Raw genomic sequence first — 26,823 nt, 5'->3', positions numbered from 1 at the left:
TCTTTCATTATTGTTACATATCAAATTTTCTTCGTTCATTTTATGCCATTTGTATCATCTCTACACCATTTTGTTTCTTTCTTTTTTTTTTTTTTTTTTTTGAGGAGGAGTTTCGCTCGTTACCCAGGCTGGACTGCAATGGCGCGATCTCGGCTCACCGCAACCTCCGCCTCCTGGGTTCAGGCAATTCTCCTGCCTCAGCCTCCTGAGTAGCTGGGATTACAGGCACGCGCCACCATGCCCAGCTAATTTTTTGTATTTTTAGTAGAGACGGGGTTTCACCATGTTGACCAGGATGGTCTCGATCTCTTGACCTCGTGATCCACCTGCCTCGGCCTCCCGAAGTGCTGGGATTACAGGCTTGAGCCACCGCGCCCGGCCTACCATTTTGTTTCTTACTGTATTTTTACATTCATCAGGTTTAAGTAGAACACTGCATTACCAATACAACTGGTTTAATATTTGCAAAACATACAAAATTACAAAATACAGGTGCATACAAAAATAGAAAATACAGGTATAAAAAATACCATAGGAAACATTTTCCCAATTGCAAAACATATCAAAATATATAAACATGTAGGAAACATTTTATTGGCCTCAGGTGCTTGGCTGCGGATCGTTGATGTCATCATCTGAGGCAGCAGTTGGGGTTACCGGAGTTGGTTTTTTCATAACATGGTGAGCTTTGTCTGAATTGTATGTTTCTTTTTTTCTTCATAAATTTCACAATACGGATGAAACACATCGTGCAACATCCATTCAATCCTTGCAAATTGTTCGATGTTCGGGTCCATTGCTTCGAAATGTTTAAGAAGTTTATTCAGTAAAGATAAACCGTCTGATAATCCCTTAGTGGTGAACTTTCTTTCTGGCTCCTCCTCTTCTTTCTCTGCTTCTCTTCTTTCTTCTTCCGCCACTCTTTCTTCTTCCAGTTCGATTAGCTCTTCATTTGTAAGTTCATCAACATTGAAAATCTGTTCTGCTAGATATCCCTCATCTGTAATTAATTCATCCAGACTATCAACAAACTTACGTGCTCCTTCTTCATCCGCACTCGCTGCTTCTCCAGTCACTCGAACACTATGCATTTGGAATCTTTTCTTGAATCTCTGGAACCAGCCAGTGCTTGCTACAAATTCTTGACTGTAATCTTCTCCAGCACACTCCTTCAGAGTTGGAAATAGACTTCTCACCTTCATCTGCACAGTAAAAAGACTTAATGGTGTCCGTTTTTGAATTTGATCTTCCATCCAAATGTATATAGCAATTTCTCCATTTCGTGGATGGGCCCGCTTCGTTGCTTTGTTAATAACTGTTGATTGCATAGGTGCAGAACCTTTCACAGCTTCATGAATTCTGTCTTTCAAAATCGTCGACACAGTTGAGTGTGATAACTTCATATCACGTGCGATCACATTCACTTTCTTTCGTCCTTCGTACTGCTTAATTACCTTCGTTTTCGTGTCGAGATCGATGGCCTTTCTTTCCTTCTTGGCAGGCTGAGGCATAGACAAAGACAGTTTCTTCTTGGTAGACATCTTGGGAGGGGTTTGATGAAAAATATCCAAGACACAAAACACAAATTGCTGTACCGAGTCTGGGATAACAGTTGAAATGGTGCACACGGAGATGGTAGTGCTGGCGGAAGCTGGTCCGCACTGTCGTACGCCCAGCTGGGCAACGTTTGTGCTGCCAGACGCGGAGCAGTCGTGGCAGCGATTGTGGTCATAAAGTCGAATGGTCGTAAGTTGCATAGGTTGTAAGTCGATCAATGCCTGTATTCCTTTGTTAAAGATCAGTTGAGTGTGCAGATCTATACCTAGGCTCTCTATTCTATTCTTTTAATCTATTGACTTGTTTGTTTTCACAATATCATGTTGTTGTTGTTTTGAGGCATAGTCTTGCTCTGTTGCCCAGGCTGGCGTGCAGTGGCATGATCTCAGCTCACTACAACCTCTGCCTTCTCAGTTCAAGCGATTCTCATGCCTCAGCCTCGCCAGTAGCTGGGATTACAGGTGTGCACCACCACAACCAGCTAAATTTTTTATTTTTAGTACAGATAGGGTTTCACTATGTTGGCCAGGCTAGTCTCAAACTCCTGACCTCAGGTGATACACCCGCCTTGGCCTTTCAAAATGCTGGGATTACAGGTGTGAGCCACCATGCCCCACCAGTATCACGTTGTTTTGATTAGATTATCGTAGGTTTACAATAAGTCCTTGAAATTGGGTTGCATTAGTCCTCCAAGTTTGTTCTTCTTCAGTATTGTTCTGGCTATTCACTTAGGCCTTTTGCTTTTTCACATAAACTTTAAGTCAGTTTTTTGATATGTACAATATAACTTGCTGTATTTTTTTTTCCTGGTTTTTAGAGACAAGATCTTGCTCTGTCACCCAGCCTGAAGTGATATGCTATATTTTGGTTGGGATTTATTGAATGTATAGATTAAGTTGGGAAAACTTGACATCTTAACAATGTGGAGCCTCCTTATCTATGAACATGGACTATTTCTCCACTTATTTAGATATTTGATGTTTTTATCAGAATTTTATAGTTTTTCTTATATGGTTCCTGTGCATATTTTATTAGATTTATACCTATTTCTCTCTCTCTCTCTCTCCACCCCCTCCCTCCCTCTCTCCCTCCTTCCTTCCTTCCCTCCCTCCCTCTCTCCCTCTCTCTCTCTCTCTCTCTCCCCCCTCTTTCGCTTTCTCTCTCTCTCTGGTGCTAATGTAAATAGTGTTGGGTTTTGTCTTGTTTTGTTTTTTTTTGAAATGGGGTCTCACTCTGTCACCCAGGCTGGAGTGCAGTGGTGTGATCTCAGCTTACTGCAACCTCCACCTCCTGGGCTCAGGGAATCATCCCACCTCAGCCTCCCAGATAGCTGGGACTACATGCACATGCCACTGCAGCCAGCTAATTTTTATATTTTTAGCAGAGACAATGTTTTGCTATGTTGCCCAAGCTGGTCTCAAACTTATTGGCTTAAGTGATCTGTCCACCTTGGCCTCCCAAAGTGCTGGAATTACAGGCATGAGCCACCAGACCTGGCTGGTATTGTGCTTTTAAATTTCAACCTCTAACTTATGATTCATTGCTTGGGTATAAGAAAGTGGTTGGCCGGGTGCGGTGGCTCAAGCCTGTAATCCCAGCACTTTGGGAGGCCGAGGTGGGTGGATCACGAGGTCGAGAGATCGAGACCATCCTGGTCAACATGGTGAAACCCCGTCTCTACTAAAAATACAAAAAATTAGCTGGGCATGGTGGCTCGTGCCTGTAATCCCAGCTACTCAGGAGCCTGAGGCAGGAGAATTGCCTGAACCCAGGAGGCGGAGGTTGCGGTGAGCCGAGATCGCGCCATTGCACTCCAGCCTGGGTAACAAGAGCAAAACTCCGTCTCAAAAAAAAAAAAAAAAAAAAAAAAAAAGAAAGTGGTTGACTTTTGTATATGAGCCTTTTATCCTGTAACCTTGCTACCTTGCTAGAATTGTTTTCTTTTTCTTATTTATTTATTTATTTATTTAAGATGGGGTTTCACCATGATGGTCAGGCTGATCTTGAACTCCTGACCTCAGGTGATCCACCCACCTCGGACTCCAAAAGTGCTAGGATTACAGGTGTGAGCCACCGCGCCCGACCTAGAATTGTTTATTAGTTCCAGGAGGTTGTTTGTTGTTATTGTTGTTGTTTTGTTGTTGTTGTTGTTGTTGTTGTTTGCCTTTGGGATTTTCTACAAAGACAGTTTTGTCATCCCAAAGTGTTGGGATTACACGTGTGAGCCACCAGGACTGGCCTGGTTTTTCTGCATCTATTGATATGATGAAACAATTTCTGTCGATGTGATGCCTAATGTGATTCTAATGCCTATTTATGTGATGGATTACATTAATTTATTTTCACATATTGAACCAGCCCTGTGTACCTGTAATAAATCCCACTTGGTTTTAGTGTATGATTTTTTGATACATTCTTATACTTGATTTGCTAATCTTTTATGGAGGATTTTTGTATTTATGTCATGAGAGATATTAGTCTATAGTTTTCCTTTTTAAAAATATCTTACCAGGCATGGTGGCTCACGCCTGTAATCCCAGCACTTTAGGTGGATCACCTGAGGTTGGGAGTTCAACACCAGCCTAGCCAACATGGTGAAACCCTCTCTTTACTAAAAATACAAAATTAGCTGGGTATCCTGGTGCATGCCTGTAATCCCAGCTGCTTGGGAGGGTGAGACCAGAGAATCACTTGAACTTGGGAGATGGAGGCTGCAGTGAGCCAAGATCACAAAACTGCACTCCAGCCTGTGCGAGATAGCTCAAGACTCTGTCTCAAAAAAGAAAAAAAAAAAAAAAAAAAAAAAAGTATATATATGTATATATATCTGGTTTTGGTATTAGGGTAATATTGGCCTCATAGGATGAGTCAGGAAATGTTCCCTCTGCTTCTGTTTTCTTGAAGATGTTACAGAGCACTGGCACATTTCTGCTTTAAATGTTTGGTAAAATTCACCAGTAAAACCATCTGGGCCTCTTGCTATTTTATAAGGTTATCAATTATTGATTCAGTTTCTTTTATAGAAATTTGTCTATTCAAATTACGTATTTCTCTTTGTATGAGTTTGTTATTGGCTTTTGTTTACAGTGAGCTTGTTTACTTTTTCTTTTTTAATAGTTAAACATTCATGCTGATAGGGCATATGGCTCATCATGCAGACACTTCTTTTTGTTGTTGTTGTTGTTTTTTCCAGCTTTTAAGGTGAGGGAGTATGCATGCAGATTTGGTACATGGGTGAATTGCATGTTGTCAGGGTGTGGTGTACAAATTATTTTGGCACTCAGGTAATGAGGATAGTACCTAATAGGTAGTTTTTTGATCCTCATCCTCCTCTCACCATCCAACCTGAAGTAGAATCCAGTGTCTGTTGTTCCCCACTTTGACCCAGACACTTTCTGAGGTTTATACTCTAAATATAGTGACGAAAAGTTATTCTCACTTGAATAAATCTAGAGCTCCCTCCTGAAAGTGTGACTTTGTTGCTACAAAAATGTTCTAGAATTCTTTAAGGGCCTGTAATTGTTTTGAATATTAAGGGAATTTACAATGGCAAATAATCTAGTCACTAGCTTCTTTTTGTCCAATACACTTTTCATTAGTCTGAATCCCTCTACTTTGAACCAAGTTCATGAAACTCCTGTTTTATTTAATTGAGCTTTGAAATTTTGTATGTCCCACTGTTTTGTCATAAAAAAGTCTAATTTTGTTACCTGTTAGTGATCTAAGTTGAATTTTCCAAAGTTCTTTAATTCCAAAAATTTTACATCTATGAAAACACCTCAGTAAATTTGAAGAAATTTCTATTACCTGGCCATCAGACAGCTTTCAGTTTCTTTTGCATTTTCCATAATTGTGTTAGTTATAAGCATGAGTTCATTTGAAATGTTCACTTCCTCTGTGATATGAAATAAACCTGATTTTAAAAAGTCAGACAAAGTTATAAAACATACAGAATATAAATTTTATACGTAGAGACTTTACGTGTCTTGATTATCCTTTTATCTCCAGCACATAGAACAGTATTTGTCATGTAAGCGTGGAGTAATAATTCATTGAGTGAATCAATATCTGCTTATAAACATATATGCTTTGAAAAAATTTTGCATATATGCAAAAATGTTAATAGTAATTTTTGTAAAATTATGAGTAACTTTCTAATGTTGCTACATTAACATATATTTGTTACAATGACATAAATAATAAAACTAAAAAATTTATATTAAAGACATATTTTTTTCCTGAGATGGGGTTTCACTCTGTCACCTCTGGAGTGCATTGGTAAGATTATGACTCACTGTAGCCTCAAACTTCTGAGCTCAACTAATCTTCCTGCCTCAGCTTACCAAGAAGCTATAGGGACTATAGGCACATACCATCATGCCTGGATGATTTTTTTTTTTAATAGAGACTGAGTCTTATTATATTGCCCAGGCTGATTTCAAACTCTGGCTTCAAGCCATCCTCCCACCTTGACTTCCCAAAGTTCTAGGATTACAGGCATTAGCCACCACACCCAGCCCTTGAAATTTTTTTTCCTTTGAGGCAGGGTCTTGCTCTGTCATGATCATGGCTCACTGCCTCACCCTCCTTGGCTCAGGCAATCTCCCTACGTCAGGTTCCTGAGTAGCTGTGTCCAAAGACACATACCACCACAACTAGCTAATTTTTAAAAATTTTTTTATGGAGATGGGGGGGTCTCACTATTGTCATCCAGGCTAGTCTTGAACTCCTGGACTCAAGTGACCTGCCTGCCCCAGCCTCCCAAAGTTATGGGATTACAGGCATGAGCCACCATGCCTGGCCTCTAATGAGACAAAGATGCCCACTCTCACCTGTTTAGCATAGTACTAGAAGTCCTAGCCAGAGTAATCAGACAAGAGAGAATAAAGAGCATCCAGGACCAGTGCTGTGGCTCATGCCTATAATCTCAGCACTTTAGGAGGCCGAGGTGGGTGGATCATCTGAGGTCAGGAGTTCAAGACCAGCCTGGCCAACATGTCAAAACCCTGCCTCTTCTAAAAATACAAAAAAATTAGCTGGGTGTCATAGCGGGCTTCTGTAATGTTAGCTACTCGGGAGGCTGAGGCACAAGAATTGCTTGAAAACCTGGTAGGTGAAGGTTGCAGTGAGCTGAGATTGAGATTATGCCACTGCACTCAAGCCTGGGTGACAGAATGAGACTCCGTCTCAAAAAAAGAAAGAAAAAAGAAATAAAGAGCATCCCCATCCCGATTGGTAAAGAGGTAGTCATACAGTCAAACTGTTGATATTTGCAGATTATGTGATTGTTTACCTAGAAAACCCTAAAGACTCCTCCAGAAAGCTCCTAGAACTGATCAAATAATTCAGCAAAGTTTATGTACACAATTAATTTTGTACAGTAGCTTTTCTGTACACCAATAGCAACCAACCTGAGAATCAAATCAAGAACTCAACCCCTGTTAGAATAACTGTAAAAAAAATAAAATACTTAGGAATATACCTAACCAAGGAGGTGAAAGACCTCTGCAAGGAAAACTACTAAACACTGCTGAAAGAAATCATAGACAACACATACAAATGAAACATACTCCATGTTCATAGGTAGGTAGAAGCAGTGTAATTCCCATCAAAATACCATTATTCTTCTTCACAGAATTAGAAAAAAAATCCTAAAATTCATATGGAACCAAAAAAGAGCCTGCATAGCCAAAGCAAAACTAAGCAAATGTGGCGATTCCTCAATGACCTAAAAATAGAAATCCCATTTGACCTAGCAATCCCATTACTGGGTATATATCCAAAGGATTATAAATCGTTCTACTGTAAGGACACATGCACACGAATGTTCATTGCAACACTGTTTACATAGCAAAGACCTGGAACCAACCCAAATGCCCATCAATGATAGACTGGACAGGGAAAATGTGGTACATACACACCATGGAATATTACACAGCCATCAAAAATGATGAGTTCGTGTCCTTTGTAGGGACATGGATGAACCTGGAAACCATCATTCTCAGCAAATTGACACAAGAGCAGAAAATCAAACACCGCATGTTCTCACTCGTAGGTGGGTGTTGAACAATGAGAACACATGGACACGGGGTGGGGAGCACTACACACTGGGGTCCGTTGCGGGGAAATGGGGGAGGGACGGGGGGTGGGGAAAGATAGCATAGGGAGAAATGACAGATATAGGTGAGGGGGAGGAAGGCAGCAAATCACACTGCTATGTGTGTACCTATGCAACAATCTTACATGTTCTTCACATGTACCCCAAAACCTAAAATGCAATAATAATAATAATAAAAACTAAGCAAAAAGAAGAAATCTGGAGGTATTATATTCCCTCATTTCAAACTATACTGTAAGGACATACTCACCAAAATAGCATGGTACTGGTATAAAACTAGGTACAGAATAGAGAACCCAGAAATAAACCCAAATACGTACAGCCAACTGATTTTTGACAAAGCAAACAAAAACATAAAGTAGGGAAATTAACACCATGTTCAACAAATGGTGCTGGATTGGCTAGCCACATGTAGGAGAATGAAACTGGATCCTCATCTTTCACCTTATACAAAAATGAACTCAAGATACATTATGGACTTAAATCTATTGTGGTTTTAATTTTTGTTTCCCTAATGGGTAATGCTGATCAGCATCTTTTTGTGTGCTACTTGCTAGTTATATGTCTTCTTTAGTGAAGTTGTATCTTCAAACATCTTGCCAATTTTTTTTTTTTTTTTTTTGAGACAGAATCTCACTCTGTTGCCAAGCACTAGGCTGGAGTGCAGTGGCACAATCTCGGCTCACTGCAACCTCCACCTCCTGGGTTCAAGCAATTCTCCTGCCTCAGCCTCCCGAGTAGCTGGGACTACAGGCACATGCCACCACGCCCAGCTAATTTTTGTATCTTTAGTAGAGACAGGGTTTCACTATGTTGGCCAGGATGGTCTCGATCTCTTGACCTTGTGATCCACCCGCCTCGGCCTCCCAACGTGCTGGGATTACAGGCTTGAGCCACCGCGCCTGGCTGCCAATTTTTTAATTGATTTGTCTTACTGAGTTGTAAAAGTTCTTTAGAGTTTGGATATAAGGCCTTTGTCAGGTATAGGTTTTGAAAATATTTTTTCCCATCTTTAATGAGAACACATTTTAAATTTTGACTTTTTTACGAATATATTTTGTCCTGTTTGTTCCATGTTTAAGACATCTTTGCCAACTCCAAGGGTACAAGATTTTCTCCTGTGTTTTCTTCTAGAAGTTTTATCATTTGATAATCTGTGATTCATTTCAAGTTGATTTTCTATATGGTGTGAGGTAAGGATCAAAGTTTACTGTTTTACACATGGCTATTTAGTTGTTTTACCACCAGTTAAAAAGTGTTCTTTTTCTTTTGATGTATTGATATATTTGTCAAAAAGCAATTGGCTCCCACCTAGAAATAGCTTCTGAGCTCCATCTCAAATATGTCCAGTTTAGCCTGCTTGCCTCCACTCCATCCTCCACTATGTCTATCAGGGTGACCCAGAAGTCCTACAAGGTGTCCACCTCTGGTTCTTAGGCCCTTGGCAGCTACTTATACAAGAGTGGGCCAGGTGTCTGCATCAACTCCTCAAGCTTCTCCTAGATGGGCAACAGCAGCAGCTTCCAGGGTGGCTTGGGCCCTGGCATGGGTCTGGGGGGAGGCTATGCCAGGCCTGGTAGTATGGGGGAGCATCACAGCTGCCACAGTGGACCAGAGCCTCCTGAGTCCCCTTAAGCTGATGTACACACCAGCTGTACAAAAGCTTTTTAGTTTGATACAAATCTATCTGTCTATTTTTGCTTTTGTTGCTTGTACTTTTGAGATCTTAGCCATAAAATCTTTGCCTAGACCAATGTCCTGAAGCATTTACTCTGTGTTTTCTTTGGTAGTTTTATAGTTCCAGGTCTAACATTTAAGGTTTTAATCCATTTTGAGTTGATTTTTGTATATGGTGAGAACTAGGGGTCTACTTTAATCTTTCTGTGTACAGATATACAGTTTTCCCAGAATTTTTTTTATCAAAGACTGTCCTTTCCCCAGTGAATATTCTTGGTGCCTGTGCTGAAAATCAGTTGGCTGTAAGTGCATAGATTTTTTTTCTTGGTTTTCTATTCTTTTTCATTGGTCTACATGTCTATTTTTATGCCAGTACTGTGATATTTTGGTTATATAGCTTTGTAATATATTTTGAAACCAGCTAGTGTGATGCTTCTTTGTTCTTTTTGTCTAGGATTTCTTTGGCTATTCAGGGCCTTTCGTGGTTCTATACACATTTTAAGTTTTCTTTTTTCTATTTCTGTAAAGACTATCATTAGCATATGGGTTTTTTGTTGTTTTGTTGTTGTTGTTGTTAATTGAGATAGGGTCTTGCTACATTGCTACGTCGAACTCCTGGGCTCAAGCAATCCCCCTGCCTCAGCCTCCTGAGTAGCTGGGACCATTGGTGTGTACCATTGTACCCAGCTCATTGGTATTTTTATAAGGATTGCAGTGAATCTGTAGCTTGCCTTTGATAGTATGGTCATTTTTATAATATTAATTATTCCAGTCCATAAATGGATGTCTTTCCATTTTTTTATCCATTTTTTGTGTGTTCTCTTTAATTTCTTTCATTCAATGTGTGTGTAGGGGTTTTTTTTTTGTTTGTTATTTGTTTGTTTTTGTTTTTGAGATGGAGTCTCACTCTGTCACCCGGCTGGAGTGCAATGGCAAGATCTCGGCTCACTGCAACCTCTGTTTCCCGGGTTCAAGCAATTCTCTTGCCTCAGCCTCCTGAGTAGCTGGGATTACAGGCATGTGCCACCGCACCCAGCTAATTTTTGTATTTTTAGTAGAGATGGGGTTTCAACATCTTGGCCAGGCTGGTCTCGAACTCCTAACCTCATGATCCACCCACCTCAGCCTCCCAAAGTGCTGGGATTACAGGCATGAGCCACTGCGCCCGGCCTGTTTGTTTGTTTTTTTGAGACAGGGTCTCACTCTGTTGCCCAGGCTGGAGTGCAGCAGTGCGATCTTGGCCCACTCCAACCTCCGCCTCCCAGGCTCAAGCGATTCTCATGATTCTCATGCCTCAGCCTCCTAAATAGCTGGGATCATAAGTGTGCATCACCATGCTTGCCTAATTTGCATTTTTAGTTGAGATAGGGTTTCACCATGTTGTCCAGGCTAGTCTTAACTCCTGACCTCATGTCATCCATCTGCCTTGGCTTCCCAAAGTGCTGGGATTATAGGCCTGAACCACTACACCTGACCTCATTCAATGTTTTACAGTATTTAAGGGTATCCCGTAATTCTTATAGGCTTTGTTTATTTTCATTGTTATTTCCTTCTTTTCTTTTACTAATTTCAAATGATCTATGTTCAAGTTCAGAAATTCTGCTTGATTAAATTGGCTATCGAAGCTCTCTATATATTTCATTCATTGAATTCTTCAGCAGCAGGATTTCTCTTTTATTATTATTATTTATATCCCTTCATTGAATTTTTTCTTCATAGTGTGAATTGTTTTCCTGATTTCATTGAATTATCTATTTGTATTTTCTTATATCTTCTTAAGAGCATTGTTTTGAAAAATTTTTGGCAATTCGTTGACTTTCTTATCATTGGAGTCTATTACTAGAGAGTTACAGTTGTCCCTTGATCAAAACGGATTTGAACTGCACAGGTTGTGTACTCAGATTTTCTTCAGCTTCTACCACCCCTGAGACGGTGGGACCAACGCCACCTCTTCTTCCTTCACCTCAGCCTGTTCAACTTACATTTAGATGACGAGGATGAATACCTTTATGATGATCTACGTCTCCTTAATGAATAGTAAATATGTTTTCTCTCATCACTTTCTTAATTTTTATCTAACTAATTTTATTATAAGAATACAGTACATAATACATATAAAAATATATGTTAATTGACTGTTTATGTTATTGGTAAGGCTTCCAGCCAATGGTAAGCTATAATTAGTAGTTAAGTTTTAGGAAAGTAAGAAGTTATACACACATTTTTGACCATGTGAGCAGTTGGTACCCCAATTTCTGCATTGTTTGAGGGTCAGCTGTATTGTATTCCTTTGGTAGCATCATATTTCCTTATGTTTCTGTGTCAACGTCTGTGTATTTGGTGGAACAATTGCCTTTTCCACACTTTCTCGAGTGGCTTTTGTAGAGAAAGGCTTTGACCTGCAGTTGGGTTTTATTGTGGCAGTCAGGAAGGGTGTGGTGTCTGTTTCTATACAGGTACAGTGGTATAGTTTCCATGCAGCTTCTTCAGCTGCCTTCAATGTCAGCAATAACTGGGTGCTCAGTGGGCTAGTCTGTAGAAGTTTGTGGCGGTGGCAGTGACTGTGGCAGCATAGGTTGTTAATGTCCTTGGTGACAAAGGCTTTTGGAGTACTCCTAATTTTCTCCACAAAGGGAAGACTTAACCAAGGTGTCAAGTCTGACACAGCCTACAAGTAGCTACAGTAGCGCTGCGTTCCAGGTACTGGTGCTCAGAGCAGCTATGGGGCTGGGTGCTACTAGACACAGGGTCTGTATTAGTCTGTTCTTGCACTGTTATAAACAAATACTTGAGACTGGGCAATTTATAAAGAAAAGTTATTTAATTGGTTTATGTTTCTGCAGGCTGTACAGGAAGCATTGTGGCTTCTTCTAGGTAAGCTTCAGGAAGCTTTCAATCATGGTGGAAGGCAAAGGGGGAACCAGCATTTCACATGGCAGGAGCAGGAGGAAGAGCAGGGGGGAAGTGCCACACACTTTTAAACAACCAGATCTCACTATCTTGAGGAGAGCTCCTAGGGGATGATGTTAAACCGTGAGAAACCTCCACCATGATTTAGTCACCTCCCACCAGGCTCCACCTCCAATATTGGGGATTACAATTGAATGTGAGATTTGGGTGGGGACACTGACCCAGACCTTATCAGGGTCTCACAAACCTATTGTGGTACCTGAGTTTGGGGCGACAGGTTAGGTGGCAGAGTTGGATGTAGACTGACCTCAGAGCTAGGATCTGTGACTCTCAGATACCCTCTAGCAGCTCAGGTCCAGGGAGCCAGGTTGTAACTATGATTCTTTTCTGAGGGGCAGGGCACAGAACTGGCCCAACTACAGGGAGAAGGGAAGAGGTACAGCCACAGTTTGGGAGTATGAGTAGGGCTTGGTGATAACTCAAGTCCTGGGGGGATGAAGCACCGTGTAGTAGTAACTCTCGTCCCTGGGATGGTGGGATTTGGTAGTATCTGAGACTCTGTGAGGTCAGTTGCTGCAGCAGCAAGTATCCCAAAGTGGTGGAGTACAACTGTTGTTTGGGCCCTGAGGGTGCAGAGAACAGCATAGCAATGACTCCACTCTGTGTGGAGAAGCCTGTCTTAGCAGCTTAGACTCTAGGGTTCTAGTCTAGTTCCAGGAAAGAAGACTACTAGAGGAGTTTGGTCTGTAGGGCAGGGTGTCTAAGCTCAACCACTGCTCTGTTTCCCTAGGACACAGGATACTTTGTCAGTTCAGCCCTGGGATGGGCAGCTGCTCAACTTGGCCACAGCACCAGTTCTCCAGGGGCCCATGTGCTAACTTCAGCTTAAGTCTGGGGGGCATGACTGTTCGGGGAGACCCAAGCATCATTTCCTGGAATGTGGGTAGTTGCTTTACCTTATGCACTGGAAAGGCATGACTGCTCTGAGCAGCTAAAGTATTGTTTCCCTAGGAGGCAGGATACTGGCCTGAGGGAGTGATAGGAGGGGTAGATGGGGTGGTTCCACCTCTGCTTCCCCCCACCCCTGTACAAGGGTATAACAGCTGTTTGCAGCTCAAATTAGGGATGTTGGGCTCCTGGGTTAGGGTGGGTCAGCTGTGGCTTCGCCCCAGGGATAAAGGGTAACTGTGGCTACTCAGCCCCAGAGCAAGATACACTCCAGCCGTAGTTCTGATTCCAAGATGGCATAACACAGTAGCTACATGAACTACAGTGCTTGGGAAACAGTGTCACTTTTTTCTCTCAGGGCAGCACAGCAGTGTGGACTCCAGACAGCTTCCTCAACTGGGCTTGGTGCCTGTGAAGACTTCAGGGAACCCAAGTGGTGAGGTCTATTGATAGGGTTGGTTGCTGGAATCCTCTTGTTTATCTCCTTGCTGCAGGGAGTTCTTCCTGGTTCCTGGCTGTTCCCAGTTGGGGGATTGGGTGGTAGAGGCCAGATGCATCCTTCCATTCTCTGTGTGGCCATGTGGCCATCCAGAGTTTCTGTGCTTACCAATGCTGTCCCTGATTTATTTTTTTAAAATGTAGTTGTTTCTCATTGTTCTGATTGTCTTTTCTTTATGAAGGAGATGAACGCTAGCGACTTCTAGTGAGCCATCTTGCTAATGTAACCTGCCTACAATATATTGCTATTAACTGTAGTCACTAAGATGCACTGTAGATCTCTTGAACGTATTCCTCCTAATTGAAATTTTGTATCCTTTGACCACAGTCTTTTTTTTTTGTTTGTTCACATGCCACTATACAAATGGGAAACACAGCTTTCTTTCCTAATATGCAAGTTTAAAGCAGGGGTGTCCAATCTTTTGGCTTCCCTGGGCCACATTGGAAAAAGATGAATTGTTTTGGGCTGTACATAAAATACACGAATGATAGATGATGAGTTTTAAAAATGCAAGAAAAAACTTCTCATAATGTTTTAAGAAAGTTTACGAATTTGTGTTGGACTACATTTTAAGCTGTCTTGGGCTACACCATGGGACACAGGTTGGACAAGTTTAAAGGCTATAAATTTCCCTTGAAATTTTACGTTAGCTGTATCCCACAAGTTTTGATACATGGTATGTTCTTTATGGTTCAGATCTAGTATTTGCAGTTCCATGTGAATTCGAGAAGAACATGTGTTCTTTAATTGTTCAGAATGAATTTTAAATTTGTCCAGTAAATCAAGCTTGTTCTGTTTCCTTACTTTTGCTTGCTTAACTTAAGATAATTATGATGAGGTCTTGTACTATGATAATGCATTTGTCAATTTGGCCCTAAATTCTATCCATTTTTTTGAAAGTTGGTTTTTCTTGTTGCCATTTGATTATTTTTTGAGACAGGGTCTTGCTTTGACACCTAAGCTGAAGTGCAGTGCCATGATCACAGCCAACTGCAGTCTTGATCTCCCAGGGTCAAGTGATCCTCCCATCCCTGCCACCTGAGTTCCTGAGACTGCAGGCGAGGACCACCACATCTGGCTTTTTTTTTTTTTTAGGTCAAGGTAGGGTTTCAACATGTTGCCTGGGCTGGTCTGGAACTCCTGGGATCAAGCAGTCTGCCTGCCTTAGCATCCCAAAGTGCTAGGATAATAGGCATGAGTCACTGCACCTGGCCTAAAAAAATTTTTTTAAAGAGAAATTTCAAAACTATACAGGAGTAGGCTAAGCACGGTAGTCCACGTCTGTAATCCCAGCACTGTGGGAGGCTGAGGTGGGAAGATCACATGAAGTCAGGAGTTTGACACCAGCCTGGCCAACATGGTGAAACCGCATTTCTGCTAAACAATACAAAAGTTAGCCAGGCATGGTGGTGTGTACCTATAGTTCCAGCTTCTTGGGAAGCTGAGGTGGGAGAATCACTTGAACTGGGAAGGTGGAGGTTGTAATGAGGTAAGATCATGCCGCTGCACCCCAGCCTGGGGGACAGAATAAGACTCTGTCTCAAAAAAAAATATGTGTGTGTGTGTGTGTGTGTGTGTGTGTGTGTGTGTGTGTATGTGTATTCTATAGTATCTAATATATATTTATATATAATATATAATTACGTATAAAATTATTTATAATTATATATAATTAATATAATCCTATTATATAATATACTTTTGTATATCTATTTAAATATATTTAAATATATTTTATCTTATAAATATATTTATAAAAATATGTATTTATACATATGTATTATATCTACATATATATATATACACACACACAGGATTAGAATAGTAAATGAAGCCTGTATACAATTATGAGTATATGACTAATCTTGTTTTACTTATTTCTCTATCAGTTTTACCCTTTTCTCTGACTTTGGTATTTATTTATTTCTTTGAGACAGAGTCTCACTTTGTCACAGAGGCTGGAGTGCAGTGGCACAATCCCAGCTCCCAGGATCAAGTGATCCTCTTGCGTCAGTCTGCCAAGTATCTGGGACTACAGGCACACACCACCAGGCCCAACTAATTTTTTTGATCTTTAGTAGAAACAGGGTCTTGTTATGTTGCTCAGGCTAGTCTCAAACTCCTGGGCTCCAGCAATTCACCCACCTCGGCCTCGAAAATTGCTGGGATTACAGGCATGAGTCACTATGCTCTCAGCCTTACTTTGATATTTTTTAAACAAATCCTGGACAGTCTAATAATTTTACCTATAAGTATTAATATTATCATACCATTCACATACTTAAAGACACCAAAAAATTTGTTTTTAGAATTTGTTGCACTCTGTTGTACAAGCAGTGCAGTGCAGTGGTATAGTCACAGCTTGCTGCAGCCTAAAACTCCTGGGTTCATGCCATCCTCCTGCCTCAGCTTCCCAAATAGCTGTGACTACAGGCATGTGCCACCATACCCAGCTAATTTTTTTTTTTAAATTAATTGAGACACGAGTCTCACTCTGTCACCAGGCTGGAGTACAGTGACACAATCTCAGCTCACTGTAACCTCTGCCTCCCAGGTTCAAGTGATTCTCCTACCTCAGCCTCCCAAGTAGTTGGGACTACAGGTTCATGCCACCATGCCCAGCTAATTTTTCTATTTTTAGTAGAGATGGGGTTTCACCATATTGGCCAGGATGGTCTTGATCTCTTGACCTTGGTGATCTGCCCACCTTGGCCTCCCAAAGTGCTGGGATTACAGGCATGAGCCACCCCGCCCAGCCACTAATTTGTTTTTTTTTTTTTAAGTTTCTTGTAGAAACGGGGCTCAGGCTGGTCTTGAACTCCCATGCTTATCTCAAATTCCTGTCCTCAAGTAATCCTCCCACCTCAGCCTCCCAATGCTGGGATTCTAAGTGTGAGCCACTGTATCCAGTCCCCAAAATTCCTTTTATTTTCCTTTTTTTCATGAAATACCTGAGCATTCCAAGAAAAAATCCTTAATATCAAATATCTAGTCCACATTCACATTTTCCTGCTTGCATGTACATATGCATATATATGTACACACACATTTTGGTGGTACTATTATTTTTTCATTGAGGTGAAATTCATATAACCTAAAATTAATCCTTTTTAAATGAACAATTTAGTGACATTTAGTGTATTCACAATGTTACAAAAGTGCCATGTAGAGTTTCAAAACACCTTTATCACCCCAAAATAAAATTTTGTACCCATTAGTTGGTTACATCTGCTCACAAGCCTCTGGCATCCACCAGTCTACTTTCTTTCTCTATGGATTTACCTATTTTGGATATTTTATGTAAATAGAATTATGTAACATGTGACCTTTTATATATGGCTTAGCTTCCGTTACTTAGCATAATAGAAATTTTTTTGTTTGTTTTTAGACAGGGTCTTGATCTATCTTTGGGCTCTCCCTTTGCCTGTTTCATAATTGGATTATTTTGGATTGTAGTCTTTTTGTTGTTGAGTTGTATAAGTTCTTGATGTATTCCAGACCCATATCAGATATGTGATTTGCAGATAGTCTCTCTCATCGATGGTCTTTTAACCCTTGTCATGGTGTCCTTTGTACAAAAATTTTTATTTTGATGATGTCCAACTTATATCTGTTTTTTCTTTTGTTACTTGTCCTTTTGGTGCCATATCTAAGCATTGCCAAATCCAAGGACGTGAAGATTTACTCCTATGTTTTTCTTCTAAGAGTTGCGTGGTTTTAGTTTTTATGTTTAGCTCTTTGATCCATTTTTTGTTTTGGCATGTAATATGAGGTAAGAGTTCAACATCATTTGTTTTCATGTGGATATTCAGTTGTGCTGGAACCATTTGTTGAAGATAGTACTCTTTCCTCACCAAATGCTTTTGGCTTGGCTGGTCAGAAATCATTTATCGATATGTATGTATTTCTGGACTCTCAATTCTGTTGTATTTGTTGCTCTAAATTTCCTTCTGAGTACTGCTTTTGTTGCAGTTCATAAGTTTCAATATATTGTGCATATTATCATTGCTATATTTTATATATTGATATATTATCTATCATCATATCTTCTAGAGTTACAGGCATTTTTCAGTTCTGTAGTGTTTTATTTCAGTCCTTAAAACACACATACAAAATTATAATATTGATAGTATTATTTTATATGGAGCCTTTATTTAGATTTCTTATAGTTATTTGTTTGCTTACCATTTTTTCAAGCATCTCAGGACTTCTTTCTGCTATAATATTTGGTTTCTTGAAATACATATATACTTTTTTTTTGCTGAAGTAATGTGCTTTATTCAGTTATCTAACATGTAAGAAATACAGAGGTAATTCCTTTACCAAATATTTGATACTTGATGTATATTTTTTCTCTCCCTTCTATAATGTGCTTGTATGGCATAACTATTCCTTATTTATTTATTGTTTTTTGAGACAGAGTCTTGCTCTGTTGCTGAGGCTGGAGTGCAGTGGCACGATCTCGGCTCACTGCAATCTGTCTCCCAAGTCTAAGTGATTCTTCTGCCTCAGTCTCCTGAGTTACTCGAATTACAGGTGTGTGCTACCATGCCAGACTAGTTTTTGTATTTTTAGTAGAGATGGGGTTTCACCCTGTTGAGCAGGCTGGTTTTGAGCTCCTGACCTCAGGTGATCCTCCTGCCTCGGCCTCCTGAAGTGCTAGGATTACAGGTGTGTACCACTGCACCTGGCCGACTGTTCCTTTTTTAAAAAAAATTTTTTTTAGATCTTGTTTTGCTATGGGTACATACTAATTGTAGATATTTATGGGATACATGAAATGTTTTGATACTGACATGCAATGTGTAGTAATCATATCATGCATAATGGGGTATCCATCCCCTCAAGCATTTATCCTTTGTGTCACAAACAATCAAATTATACTCTTCTAGTACTTTTTAAATATAATTAAAGTATTGACTGTAGTCACCCTGTTGTGCTATCAGGTATGAAGTATATTGTAAATGTGGCACAGATACACCATGGAATACTATGCAGCCATAAAAAAGGATGAATTCGTGTCCTTTGTAGGGATATGGATGAATCTGGAAGCCATCATTCTCAGCAAACTGACACAAGAACAGAAAATCAAACACCGCATGTTCTCACTCATAGGTGGGTGTTGAACAATGAGAACACATGGACACAGGGAGGGGAGCATCATACAGGGTCTGTTGGGGGAGACTAGGGGAAGGACAGCAGAGTGTAGGGAGGTTGGGGAGGAATAACATGGGGAGAAATGCCAGATATAGGTGATGGGGGGATGGAGGCAGCAAAACACATTGCCATGTATGTACCCATGCAACAATCCTGCATGTTCTGCACATATACCCCAGAACCTAAAGTGCAATAAAAAAGAAAAAAAAAAAATATATATATATATATAAAGAAATTTCTTTGATGTGCACTACATTGATTGTAAACTCTCAGTTTTTTGTTTTTTATTTATTATTATAGTTTTTTTTTTTTTTTTTTTGAGACAGAGTCTTTCCCTGTCCCCCTGGCACGATCATGGCTCACTGCAACCTCCACTTCATGAGTTCAAGTGATTTTCATGCGTTAGCCACCTGAGTAGCTGTGGTTACAGTTATGTGCCACCACACCTGGCTAATTTTTTATTTTTTTACTTTTTTTATTTTTAGTAGAGACAGGGTTTTGCCATGTTGGTCAGGATGGTCTTGAACTCCTGGCCTCAAGTGGTCCACTTCCCTCTGCCTCCGATGGTGTTGGGATTACAGGGTGTGCAGGGTGAGCCACCGTGCCCAGCCAACTTTCAGTTTTTTTAAATCTTAAGGTATCTTCCTTTCTGTTTTGTCAAAAAATATAGTTTTGTGTGGTTTTTTGTTGTTGTTGTTGTTGTTATTCTGAAGGTAAGGCAGTAGAAAAAAATAGTTTGGATCATATGCAGTTATTTATTGATAGTTTTTATTTATAGATAGTTATTTTTCTTTTTGTTTTCTTTTTGAGACAGGGTTTTGCCATGTTGCCCAGGATGGTCTCAAACTTGTGGGCTCAAGCGATTCACTCTCTTTGGCTTCCCAAAATGCTAGGATTACAGGCATGAGCCACTATACCCAGCCAATAATTACTTTTTAAAAAACCTTCAATAATATTCCTGTGACTTCTGCTACCATGTAGCTATTAAGAAGGCCGCTGTGGAGCCATAAAAACGACGAGTTCCTGTCGTTTGTCGGGACATGGATGAATCTAGAAACCATCATTCTCAGCAAACTGACACAAGAACAGAAAACCAAATGCCATGTGTTTTCACTGATAGGCAGGTGATAAGCGATGAGAACACTTGGGCACAGAGAAAAGAACACTACTCACTGGACTAGGTTGCGGGGTGGAGGGGGGAGGGGAGGGATGGGAGGGCGGGGAGGTTAGGGAGGGATAACACCTAATGTAGGCGAGGGGAGTGAGGGACAGCAAACTACCATGGCATGTATGTACCTGTGCAACAGTTCTGCAGGATGCAGGGTGTGCACATGTACCCCAGAGCCCAAAGTACAATTAAAAAAAAAAAAAAAAAAAAAAAGGCTGTTATATGCCTAATTTCAGTACTCTGTAGGCAGTCTGTCTTATCTCTCTTTTTTTAATTTATGTTTTTGTTACCTAGGCTCGGGGTGTTTTGATGGTCTGTCTTACCTCTCTAGCTGCATTTTCCTTTTCCTCTTTAGAATTTTGCACATTCATTACATTGAGGATGGGTTTCTTTTTATTTATCTTAGAGTACTTAAAAGTAGGACTTCCTTTATCTGTATATTCATATCTTTAGTTTTGAAAAATTGCCAGCCATTGTCTCTTTAAATACTGATGGTATTAATTCTTACATTAATTCAACTTATGATTTTTCAACTTTATGATGGTGTGAAAATGATACATATTTAGTACACCTCTCAACCTGTGATGGTGTTACATCTGGATAAATGCATTGTAATTTTAAAATACTATAAGTCAAAAATGCACTTTCAACTTATGATAGTTTCCACTTAACATATTTTCAACTCACAGTGTGTTTATCAGGATAATAACTCTGTTGTAAGTCTAAGAGCATCTGTATTGGCTCTCCTCCATTTTCTCTTTTTTATTCTTCTGAGACTTCACTTATATGCATACTATACTTTCTGTTTTTCCTATTTTTAAGTCTCTTTGTCATATTTTTTTATCTTCTATGTTTGCTATGATGCAGTCTAGGTAATACAAAAATCTGTCTTCTAATTCTTTCTTCTGCATCTAATCATCTATTTAACTTATCCATTGCCTTTTTTTGTTTGTTTTTTGAGACAGGGTCTCGCTGTGTCATGCATGCTGCAGTGCAGTGGCATGATTATGGCTCTCTGCAGCCTCAGACTCCTGGACTCAAGAGATCCTCCCACCTCAGCCTCCCAAGTAGCTGGGACTGCAGACCCACACCACTGTACATGGCTGATTATAAAATTTTTCTGTAGAGACAGGATCTCACTATGTGGCCCAGGCTGGTCTCGAATTCCTGGCCTCAAAGCAATCCTCTTGCCTTGGTCTCCCAAAGTGCTAGGATTACAGGCACGAACCGCTGTTTCTGGCTCCATTGACCTTCTAATTTCAGCAGTTTTTCATTTCCGAAAGTTCTGCTTGGTTTCTTGTTTCTTCGTTTTTTTTTTTTTTTTTTTTTTCGGAGACAGTGTCTTTCTCTGTCACCCAGGCTGGAGTGCAGTGGCACAATCTTAGCTCATTGCAGCCTCTACCCTCAGGATTTAAGCAATTTTCCTGGCTCAGCCTCTGAGTAGCTAGGATAACAGAAATGAACCACTGTGCCCGGCTAATCTTCGTATTTTTAGTAGAGATGGGATTTCACCATGTTGGCCAGGCTGGTCTCTAACTCCTGACCACAAGTGATCCACCTACCTTGGCCTCCCAAAGTGCTGGGATTACAGGTAGGAGCCACCATGCCCAACCTGTTTTTTTTTTTTTTAATATTAAACTTTTGATAGTTTTTATTATTTGCTTATCTCTGTGATTCACTTATTTTTTTAGACATTAAATAATTATATTCAATCTTAGATGTTTCCAATATGGGAAGTCTTTAGGGGCTGTCTAAATCTGATGACTCAATCTCATAGTGGCTTATTTCCTGTGTTTTGGGTACTCTTTGACTGTTAGCTTATATTTAATTGATCTTAATATGAAAGGAAACTGGAGTCTTATTTGGGTTTGTTTTTTTCTAAATAGTAGCTGCATTTTTTTCTTACCAGAAGCCAGGTTACACTCTTCACACAGAACCTTTCAGGTTGTTATCCTTATCTTGGGAGTTTTAAGTTTTCCTGCCCTACAGGTCGCTTGTCCAAACCAGTTTCTTAGCCATAAAACTTACTGTTTTTTGTTTTGTAGGAAGATTTTTTTTTATAGTATCCATTTGCCATATTACCATTAATGGGAGGCTCTTTTTATTTTGAAACCCCTTCTCAACATTCTTTTATTCTCAAGTAATATAGATATACAAATTTAAAAAAAACCAGAAAGTTATAAAATAAAATTGCTTCTACTTCTGTAGCCCAAGGTAACTACAAGTTTTTTGGATTTTTCATTATTGATTTTTTTACTTGATTAGGATATAAGTGATAATTTAAAATCTTAAAGGAGGAGCAATTTAAAGATATTTTGTAGCCATGTATTAAAACGTGACTGATTTTGTAGCTTTACCAAATTGCCCTAATTAAGAACCACTGCCATAGACCTAAATGGCTCAGAGTTATTGGTATACATGTTTCTTTCTTTTCTTTTTTTTAAATTATCTCTTCCTTTTCAAAACTTGTCAAGCTAATGTTAAGTGGTATGCTTGTCTATTAATGGTAAAAATTGTATATACATAATCTGTTTACACCAGGATATCTATTTAAAAATTAATGCTACAATAGGGCACACCCAACTCATAAAGTTGAAAAACTTTATTTGCATTAAATCTCTGGTAAAGTGATAATTTTAGAAGTATTTGAAAGGTTAGCAGTACCTTGTCACATAAAAGCAATCTTAAAAAGCCAGTACAGAAGTATGATTAAAGATAGAATGAGGGATCTACATAACACTAATTTTTGCCCTGTTTTGAATGTGTTCTGGTGCCTTGGCAAGTTATTTAACAAAAATGTTAATTTTTTAATCTATAGAATGGAAATGATTTTACCTAAATTATATAGGGTACCACAGTAGTGAATATGAGAGGTTTAAGATAAACCGTTCCATAAAAATACTAAGTGCTTTAGTTGATCAGCTATTTAAACTCTTTCAGCTGTTAAATAATAGAAGAAAATGGAATTGAATATGATGTCAGCATGGAACAATCTAATGATTCATTGAGAGCCAACCATAAAGATGGTGAAGAGTCAAAAACCGATGCTCAGGTGTTTGAGGTAGGGGTTCAGCTGGGAACTTTTTTCCATCCTAGGGTAAAACAGTATGCCATTTAACAGCTCTTTATGCTCAAGGGATACCTGTTATATTTAGTGTATTCAAGAATTTTAGGCCAGGTGTGGTGGCTGATGCCTGTAATCCCAGCACTTTGGGAGGCCAAGATGGGCAGATCACCTGAGGTCAGGAGTGCCAGACCAGCCTGGCCAACATGGTGAAACCCTGTCACTACTAAAAATACAAAAATTAGCCGGGCGTTGTGGTGGGTGCCTGTAATCCCAGCTACTCGGGAGGCTGAGGCTGGAGAATCACTTGAACTCAAAAGGCAGAGTGAGCAAAGATTGGGCCATTATACTCTACAAGAGCGAAACTCCATCTCCAAAAAAAAAAAAATTTTTGAATATTTAATTATACACATATTTTATAATACAGAACTTAATGCTTAGATATATCTATAAAAATTTGTATACAAAGAAAAATCTGTAGGTTGAATTATGTTATTTCAGGTTGCATTCCTGTGGACAATTTTATTTTGATAAAATTAAGATAAATATAATAATCAACAATTTTACTTAAGTACTTACTGTGTATATCAATTTGTGTGAATTGAGAACTTACAAAAAAGTAAAAACTGAAAATGGATATTTTTGTAACACATCTTTTTTTTTTTTTTTGAATGGTGATACTATATTGTTAGACTGAAGTGATTTTTTTTTCTTTGCAAAAGCATCTAACCTGTATGGGCTTCAGGGATTCTTCCTTTGAACAAAATGATTCTCCTAGAGTTTTGCCGATCACTGCTCCTGAAGTAAATAATTCACTCCCATCACAGAATATACCAGGGACGCTGACTCAGACACAGACACTTTCTGCAGAAAAATTCCACCTAGTCGACCAAAATGAGCAAGCTGTTCAATACGAACTTCAATCATTGGGGGATTCCAGTGCACAAATGGTGAGTATATTTTATAAGTAACCAGTTTTGTGATCTTTAGCCAAATGTATTCGTTTTACTAAATAACCTTAATTTCTTGACACTTTTAACTTACATTGTGTTTATTTCTTTCTTTTTCTTTTTTTAATTGCATTTTAGATTTTGGGGTACATGTGAAGAACATGTAAGATTGTTGCATAGGTACACAAGTAGCAGTGTGGTTTGCTGCCTTCCTCCCCATTACCTTTATGTGACATTTCTCCCCATGTTATCCCTCCCCAATCCCCACCCCCTGCTGTCCCTCCCCTGTTTCCCCCCTACAGACCCCAGCGTGTGATCCTCCCCTCCCTATGTCCACGTGTTCTCATTGTTGAACACCTGCCTATGAGTGAGAACATGCAGTGTTTGATTTTCTGTTCTTGTGTCAGTTTGCTGATAATGATGGTTTCCAGATTCATCCATGTCCCTACAAAGGACATGAACTCATCGTTTTTTATGACTGCATAGTATTCCATGGTGTATATGTGCCACATTTTCCCTGTCCAGTCTATCATCAGTGCGCATTTGGGTTGGTTCCAAGTCTTTGCTATTATAAACAGTGCCTCAATGAACATTCATGTGCATGTATCCTTATAATAGAACAATTTATAATCCTTTGGATATATATCCAGTAATGGGATTGCTGGGTCAAATGGAATTTCTGTTTCTAGGTCCTTGAGGAATCACCACACTGTCTTCCACAATGGTTGAACTAATTTACACTCCCACCAACAGTGTAAAAGTGTTCCTATTTCTCCACATCCTCTCCAGCATCTGTTGTCTCCAGATTTTTTTAATGATGCCATTCTAACTGGTGTGAGATGGTATCTCAGTGTGGTTTTGATTTCCATTTCTCTAATGACCAGTGATGATGAGCATCTTTTCATATGTTTGTTGGCCTCATATATGTCTTCTTTTGTAAAGTGTCTGTTCGTATCCTTCGCCCACTTTTGAATGGGCTTGTTTGTTTTTTTCTTGTAAATCTGTTTTAGTTCTTTGTAGATTCTGGATATCAGCCCTTTGCAGATGGGTAGATTGCAAAAGTTTTTTCCCATTCCTTTGATTGCCAATTCACTCAAATGACTTTCTTTTGCTGTGCAGAAGCTGTGGAGTTTGATTAGGTCCCATTTGTCTATTTTGGCTTTGTTGCCAATGCTTTTGGTGTTTTAATCATGAAGTCCTTGCCTATGCCCGTGTTCAGAATGGTTTTGCCTATATTTTCTTCTAGGGTTTTGATGGTGTTAGGTCTTATGTTTAAGTCTTCAATTCATCTCGAGTTAATTTTAGTGTAAGGTGTCAGGAAGGGGTCCAGTTTCTGCTTTCTGCACATGGCTAGCCAGTTTTCTCAACACCATTTATTAAACAGGGAATCCATTCCCCATTGCTTGTTTTTGTCAGGTTTATCAAAGATCAGATGGTTGTAGGTGTGTGGCATTGCCTCCGAGGCCTCTGTTCTGTTCCATTGGTCTATGTCTCTGTTTTGGTACCAGTACCATGCTGTTTTGATTACTGTAGCCTTATAGTACAGTTTGAAGTCAGGTAGTGTGATGCCTCCAGCTTTGTTCTTCTTGTTTAGAATTGACTTGGCTATGCAAGCTCTCTTTTGGTTCCATATGGAGTTTAAGGTGGTTTTTTTCCAGTTCTGTGAAGAAGGTCATTGGTAGCTTGATGGAGAAAGTGTTGAATCAGTAAATTCCTTTGGGAAGTATGACCATTTTCACGATATTGATTGTTCCTAACCATGAGCATGGAATGTTTATTTATCTGTTTCTGTCCTCTCTGATTTTGTTGAGCAGTGGTTTGTAGTTCTCCTTGAAGAGGTCCTTTACATCCTGTGTTAGTTGTATTTCTAGGTATTTTATTCTCTTTGTAGCAACTGTGAATGGCAGTTCGTTCTTGATTTGGCTCTCTTTAAGTCTGTTATTGGTGTATAGGAATGTTTGTGATTTTTGCACATTGATTTTGTATCCTGAGACTTTGCTGAAGTTGCTTATCAGTTTCAGGAGATATTGGACTGAGACGATGGTGTCTCCTAAATATACAATCATGTCTTCTGCAAAGAGAGACAATTTGACTTCCTCCTTTCCTAATTGAATATCCTTTATTTCTTTTTCTTGCCTGATTGCTCTGGCTAGAACTTCCAATACTATATTGAATAGGAGTGGTGAGAGAGGGCATCCTTGTCTAGTGCCAGATTTCAAAGGGAATGCTTCCAGTTTTTGCCCGTTCAGTATGATATTGGCTGTTGGTTTTTCGTAAATAGCTTTTATTATTTTGAGATACATTCCATCAATACCTAGTTCATTGAGGGTTTTTAGTATAAAGAGCTGTTGAATTTTGTCAAAGGCCTTCTCTGCATCTATTGAGATAATCATGTGGTTTTTGTCTTTGTTTCTGTTTATGTGGTGAATTACGTTTATAGACTTGCTTATGTCGAACCAGCCTCGCATTCCCGGGATAAAGCCTACTTGATCATGATGGATAAGCTTTTTGATGTGCTGTTGCAATCAGTGTGCCAGTATTTTATTGAAGATTTTTGCATCTATGTTCATCATGGATATTGGCCTGAAATTTTTTCTTGTTGAGTCTCTGCCAGCTTTTGGTATCAGGATGATGTTGGTCTCATAAAATAATTTGGGAAGGATTGCCTCTTTTTGGATTGTTTGGAATAGTTTCAGAAGGAATGGTACCAGCTCCTCTTTATATGTCTAGTAGAATTCAGCTGTGAACCCATCTGGACCTGGGCTTGCTTTTTGG

General features: G+C 39.5%; 1 protein-coding gene across 21 annotated transcripts in view; it reads left to right on the top strand.

The window, feature by feature from the left end:
* Positions 1-26,823, top strand: part of CARF (calcium responsive transcription factor) — a 92,717-nt gene that overhangs the window by 11,776 nt on the left and 54,118 nt on the right. For 14 of the 21 annotated variants that reach the window (XR_012517646.1, XR_012517642.1, XR_012517650.1 and 11 more), the window contains exons 3-4: positions 22,975-23,095; positions 23,821-24,048. The exons of 1 other annotated variant lie outside the window; for it this stretch is intronic. Coding sequence is in view for 11 of the 20 variants with exons in the window: in XM_039469840.2 (XP_039325774.1) it covers positions 23,018-23,095; positions 23,821-24,048 (306 nt within the window). In the remaining 9 variants the exon portion in view is untranslated. Of the gene's footprint in view, positions 1-13,568; positions 13,647-18,740; positions 18,825-22,974; positions 23,096-23,820; positions 24,049-26,823 lie in introns of all 21 variants that reach the window. 6 more of the 21 variants (XM_074399233.1, XM_074399234.1, XM_074399235.1 and 3 more) reach the window with 6 other exon arrangements.

The sequence above is a fragment of the Saimiri boliviensis genome, chromosome 5 (assembly GCF_048565385.1).
Source record: "Saimiri boliviensis isolate mSaiBol1 chromosome 5, mSaiBol1.pri, whole genome shotgun sequence".
Lineage (NCBI taxonomy): Eukaryota > Metazoa > Chordata > Mammalia > Primates > Cebidae > Saimiri > Saimiri boliviensis.
Note: the sequence above shows the minus strand (reverse complement) of the source record. Positions and strands in the feature narration are given on the sequence as shown.